The sequence below is a fragment of the Pistacia vera genome, unplaced genomic scaffold (assembly GCF_008641045.1).
Source record: "Pistacia vera cultivar Batoury unplaced genomic scaffold, PisVer_v2 Contig11, whole genome shotgun sequence".
In the NCBI taxonomy this organism is placed as follows: domain Eukaryota; kingdom Viridiplantae; phylum Streptophyta; class Magnoliopsida; order Sapindales; family Anacardiaceae; genus Pistacia; species Pistacia vera.
In genome coordinates, this window is record NW_022195137.1 from 1,675,668 (window position 1) to 1,682,280 (window position 6,613).

Consider the following 6,613-nt stretch of genomic DNA (forward strand, 5'->3'; position numbering starts at 1 on the left):
TAGAAGAGAACTGAACTCTTTCCCAAGCCACATCATTGTCGGTCGGTGGGTCCACATAGCCACGTGCCCTCTTTACATGGCCACGTATCAATGAAGAAATAAAAACGCACAATTGTTAGTTTCTGTTTCTCTCCTGAGACTCAGTTTTTCTCAAATTCCCTGATATATCGTCCAATTAATTTCAAGGGGTTTCTCTACTTAAGGTTATTGATTTTTTTTATTCTATTTTCTCATGGGATTTTCTCGAGAAATTTAAACCCGGGAAAAGGCTTCTTCACTTTCTTTGCCACATGCATTTTCCAGTTTCCAACTTCTAACCCTAACACAAACTCTCTATCTTTTCTATATATACAAACTCTCCCTTTCTTTCACTCTCCATCTTTTCTATCTTTCTCTTTCTCTTTCTCAGTCGCGGAGAGACGCAATAATGAAGATGGCGAAGGTGAGTCCCGTTTATGAAGGGAAGCTGGGAAAGAGAGGGAGAGAAGGAGATGAAGAATGGAGGTCAAGAATGGCGAGAATAGATGCCAGAGCTAGAATGCGTAATTTCAGAACTAATTATCCCAGAGCTCCACCACTTCCTGTTCCTTCACAGCCATGGACGACGACGTTTATCACAACAGGAGCTAGTTCTTCAATGGCGTCGAGTTCGGGGGAGAACTTTAAGGAGGAGGAGGAGGAGGAGGAGGAGAATCAAGAAATAATTATAAATGAAACGGGGAATCAAGATGATGATGACGTGGTGATTGATGTTGAGGAGTGGACAAAAGAAGTGATAAAAATTGAAGATGACGACGAGAATGAGACAAAACAGATTATCATCAATGTTGACGATGAAAAGGAGGAGACGGAAGAGCAGAAGACCGTGACTGAAACGGCGGCGGCGGAGGTACCGGAAGATCGGGTTGGCTGTAATGGGTGGTTCGTGGGACTAGAGGAGTGGCCGATGACGTTGAGCTATGAGGAGGACTGGATGTGGTGGGGAAGGGCACCCTTAGGGTTAGGGTCCGGAAACCGTGGTTGGGAATACATAAGTGGAGTTGGTTGGATTGAAAACCCTCCATCATAAGAGACATCAATCGGCCGAAGACTTAAAGAAGAAGAAGAAGATGAGAGTGGTTTTGTTGTGTTGTTGTTGTTGTTTGTGTTTCTGTCGGAGATTAAGGAACTTAAGTTTGTAATTAGGAAGTCAAAAGTGTTTGTTATGTTACTAAAAACAAGTATAGAAAAGTCAAAAGTGTCTGTTTCTAATTATATATATATTGTTAGAGCATTTCCAAATAACTTTTTATATGACATAAATTCTTTATTATAAAAAGTTTATTTATAAAAATAAGAGTTTAACAGATTTTTTATTTTTAAAATATAAATTAGAGAGTGAGTTTAACTCTCCACATTTAGAGAGTCATATTTCACTCTCTATCCTAATTTTAATTAATAAACTACAAGTTCCTATATATTTTATTTATTAATTCTCTCTCCCATTAAGTCTCCTTTTTAAAAATAAAGACTATCTTCATTAAATTTAAAGAATCTATTAGATTTAAATAAAAATTGTGTTCTTTATATTTTAAAATTAATGAAGATGCTTTTTATTTATACGAAAGATGCTCTTTAAAATAAAAAACACTATTATAGATGCTGTTATATAATAATAATAATAATAATAATAATAATAATAATAATAATAATAATAATAATAATAATAATAATACAGTACTAAGTGAAAATGTATTGTGGTTGGTGTAAATTGTTGTTTTCTACTTAATTATATATATATAGTGTTTGCCTTGCTCAGATCTGTAAATTGATGAATTATATATTAATTATTCCTTTTTACTGTTCTTTTGAAGGCATTAATTATTTATATATAATACTAGCTAGTATTAATTATATAACACTAGGTTTTATTATGTTTTTAATAAGTGTTATTTTTCCAATGTTTATAATATATAGTCTAATTAATGACACAAGAGTTTAGGCAAATATATATCTTTCAAATTAAGTGCCTTTTTGTATTTTGGTTGAATAGTTTTACCATGATCACCTATATCTACTCCAGATTTATAGGTATTTATGCTCTAAACTAGCAACGTATAGAATATGCTTTAATAGAAGAAATCCATTTTACTTTGAGCTACTACTCTTTAACCACTAACTATTATAGTAAAAGTATTTTGCTAGTATGCTATTATTTGTTTTCTGGTAATGTGCTCTTGATTAAACTAATGAACAATACTTTCAAAATTGATCTTATAATTAATCAAATGTCAGGAAAAAAGAAATAACAAATTAAACTAATTTGGCAATAACTTATTAACATTGAAATTTAAGCATTACATCCAATATAATTGGTGTAAAGGATTAATGAGATCCATATATCATATACATGATAAATAGATATTATAGCGGATGTATTAATTTTATATAATACCATTAATTTCAATTTTTCGTATGTCTAGGGTTTGTAACGTTAGTATATATATCACGAAAAATATATCCATATCGTGATTAAAATAAATAAATAAATAAATATATATATATATATCAAAGAATACATTTAAGAGTTGAATAGTTGATCGGGCAAGTTTTTGGAATGAGAAAGGAAACTACGACAAAAGAAAATCTAATACAGTTAAGAGTTGAATAGTTGATCTGGTAAGTTTTTGGTTGGATAGAAAATGCTTTAATAGAAAAAAATCCCTTTTGACTTAGAGCTACTACTCTTTTAATTAGCATCCGTGTACAATTATATATAGATCTAATATAAATTGACAATGGAACTCAGTCATGACAATGAGTATAAATTCATACAGAAAAAAAAAAAAAAAAAAACATTACAAATTCAAGATACTATCATAGAAAAGTACTATTTAGCTAGTTGATGTTATTGGTTTTCTAGTAATCTGCTCTTAATTAATTAAACTAATGAAAAATACTTTCAAAATGATGTTTGTACTGATCGAAGTCAGAAAAAAAAAAAAATCACCAATTAAAAATAATTTGGAAATAACTTATTAGAATAAATTTTAGGCATTACATCCAAGATAATTGGAGTAAAGGATTAATGAGAACCATATATCATATATATTCATGATATATTGATATTATCGCGCGGTGTATGAAATTATATATAAAAAATTCAATTTTCGTATGTTTAGGGTTTGTAAAATTGCATATCATGAGATAATTTCATATTATGATCAAATTATCTCAAATATATCAAGGAATAGAGTTAAGAGTTGAATAGTTAATTGGCGAGTTTCTAAAAAAGAAGGGAAAAAACGACAAAAAGAAAACCTATTCGACACCAAATCACCTATGCTTCTGTGTACACTTGACATATTAATTCGTCCGACAAAATTTCTAGCTACATATCAACCTATGATTAACAATTGGAAGCAAGTAGCTAGCTTAATTTGTCTTAAGTTAAGGATTGAGCTCAAATCAAGCTTGAACTACATTGGTACGCCTTCTATAGTTTGCTTATTGGCCTAGCGACTCAAAACATCTATTACATTCGAAGTATTGGTATGTTTCACATCAGAAACTCCTAATCCTTAGTGATTAAAAATAATTTATACTAAATAAAACATTCATTGAAATTGCTAATTCAAATTATTTTGTATTGTAAATATGTAAATTTTCTTATAATTACCTGTATAAGAAAATTTTGTTCCTAATATATAACAGGAAAATGCATACCATATCATAGCTCGTACAGCTTTGTGAGATTGAGAAACAGGGATCGAAAGAGTTCTGGAATATTCATAACTTGTATTTTATTGTTTGATTTCAGTTAATAAAGCTGAAACTATGACGACTTTTACAGAGAAGAGAGTCAACTCAGCTTAGTAACAAAAGTAAAGACTATTGTACAAAGAGCCGTTTACTTATTCTTCACCTATAGTTTTACAAAAATGCCCTCCTTACATCTGGCTAATTTTCCCCCTCAAACTGGAACGATGTGGTTTTCTTCAAGACTTGGTTTGTTGTTTCAGACATTTCCTTTATATACAGATTGGCTTCTTGATACATAAGCTGATACCACAAAAAATGCAACTAATTCCCACCAATATTCATACATACTGGAAGCTATTCAACAATAGCTTATACTTAGCATTCATACTGTATTGGAGGCTATTTCAACCAATAGCAACACATTACCTCTACATTATGCAACAAATTACTTACCTCTACATTATGCAACACATGTGCCTCAACATATGACACCAATAGCATATACGTAGCATTCATACCATAACATCTGGAGGCTATTTCAATCAACAGCACACATTGCCTCTACATCATCATAGAAAAAAGCTAACACCCTATGATCACCCTTTCATATTCATTAGTAGCCAAATCTATATACCATATTGACAATTTCAAAGCCAAATCTGTAACCATATTGACATATTTCAAAGCCAAATCTATACCATGACATATTTTCAACACAACACCTTACATATCAAACATGTTCTTGTAATGTAGAACTTTTGTATATTTTTTTGCACACAATTAGCATTTTCTATTGTTGCTTCAGAGATTAAGATGAGTCTTGGTTGTCGTCAACTTTAGCATTTGAATGTGGTACCTCAACAACACAAAGTTTGTGTTTCAATTCTTGGAACTGACTAATTGAAAGGGCATTTGTTAGAACATAAGCAATTTGAAGCTTTGTAGGACATATTGCACAATGACCTTTTTTGCAAGAACTGGTCTCAGATATAGTGAGTGCGATCTTAATATGTTTTGTTCTTGCGTGAAATACTGGTTTGATGCTAATGCTCAGCACTAATGTTGTCACACCAGATGACAAGACAATAGTTGATTGACACACCTATTCAGTGACAAATTGTGTAACCAGGCCAATTCAGTTGATTGTTGGGCTAGTGCTCTGCACTCAACCTCTGTAGATGACAAAGCAACAACTTTTTGCTTGCAAGAACTCTATTGAATGATTAAGACTTAGGTACACACAATATCCACGTAGACCCTCGGTCATCTAAATTTTCCCAATCCGCATCTGCATAGCATTCAACATTGAGAGAGGTTGTTGCTCTGAATAACAAGCCATGGAATTGAGTACCTTAAGGTACCTTAAAACTCTCTTACAAGCCTGCTATTGTAACTCAGTAAAGCTTGAAGATATTGGTGAGCTTGTTCACTATAAAATTGATATCAGGTTCTGTGAGGGTTACATGTTGAAGGGCTCCAATAATGCTTTATAAAGGCTAGGGTCTTTAAACAGCTCACTATCAGTTGCAAAAAGTTTGGTCCTTACTGCATAGGAGTGGGACAAGCATGGCCTCTTGCATCTTAGTTTTAACAAGTAAATCATGAATGTATTTGGTTTGTTTTAGTGCAAACCGTGCTGACCTTGTTGCTTCTAGGCCTAAAAATATGTGATAGCCCTAGAGTTTTCAAGGCAAATGGCTGTTAAATCTTTAACAAGCGAAGAATACGAAGAGCTAGAACCAGTTATTAAGATATCATCCACATATATAAGAACATAAAGAACTTGAGAGTTGTTTTGAGAATGAACAAACTTGAATAAGAATTGAATTCTAAAAACCTTTGTGCACCAAGGCGTTTCAGTTTGTCACCAAGCCCTTGGGGCTTGCTTAAGGCCATAAAGAGCCTTGCTAAGCTTACAAACATGTGAGGATAAATAAGGAACCTCAAACCCCCTGAGCTGTCTCATATAGACAATGATTCAAAAGACCATTAAGGAATGCATTTCACATCCACTTGTTGAATGTCCAACTAAGTGACAACCATAAAGATAACCTAATAGTGTTAGTTTACAAAAGGGCTGAAAGTTTAAAATAATCTAAACCAGGAGTTTGTTGAAATCTTAGCAACTAATCTAGCCTTGTATTTCTAGGGGGATCCATCACATGAAATTTGGTTCGAAACACCATTTATTGCAACTATGTTCATATCAGCGGTTCGAGGAATAAGACTCCAAGTTTCATTTCTAATAAGAGCATCAAACTCATCAGCCGACATTTTTTTCCACTCATCACAAGCAAGAGCTTCACTCACTGTCAGAGGTTCTGGTTGAACAGGTAGACTTGATAGGGGTAGTGCAGTTGTAGTTTGATTGCTGGTTTTGGACTTGGTGATCAGGGGGGTGGATTAGTGGTTAGGGGAGTTTTATAGGTGCAGAATAAAAGAAGTCAGAGTTATTTGGTGAGGGATAAGTTAGGTTGGTAGTAGTAAATAGAGGTGTTCATAGGTACAAAGAACAAAATCCAGGTTTATGGACAAGGTATTTAGGTTAAGGAAATTCTGATGGAGTTAAGTCAACCACAAGGGAGCAATCAATGTGTCTTGTGCTGATTGTGCACAATCTGAAGGTATAGGAGACTGTTGTACCTTGTTATTGTGAAGAGAAGGTTGATAACAAAGAGATCAACTTCTAGAGAACAAGTGGATGGAATAGAAGTTGGAATAGAGGTAGGATTTGGTAGTGAAGTAGTAGATTTATCAAGGAAAAAGATGCAGGAGATGAGTAGGGAGTAATGAGGTTGATGATGAGAGTTATGATCATATTATTAATTTTGTTGGATGGAGTAATAGAAACTGACTTGCTGATGTGGTAGAT

General features: G+C 33.1%; 1 protein-coding gene across 1 annotated transcript; it reads left to right on the forward strand.

The window, feature by feature from the left end:
• The first annotated feature begins 433 nt into the window (after positions 1-433).
• On the forward strand, positions 434-1,069 carry LOC116138512. Its single transcript, XM_031424224.1, has 2 exons — positions 434-647; positions 729-1,069. The coding sequence occupies exons 1-2, from the start codon at positions 434-436 to the stop codon at positions 1,067-1,069; spliced, it is 555 nt and encodes a 184-aa protein (XP_031280084.1).
• The last annotated feature ends 5,544 nt before the right edge of the window (positions 1,070-6,613 follow it).

What these genes read in the sequence shown, in the direction of transcription:
- LOC116138512 (XM_031424224.1), top strand. Translation starts at nt 434, where the DNA reads ATGGCGAAGGTGAGTCCCGTTTATGAAGGGAAGCTGGGAAAGAGAGGG. An exon ending in TAGTTCTTCAATGGCGTCGA is followed by an intron (nt 648 to 728) that starts GTTCGGGGGAGA and finishes CGGGGAATCAAG; the next exon opens with ATGATGATGACGTGGTGATT.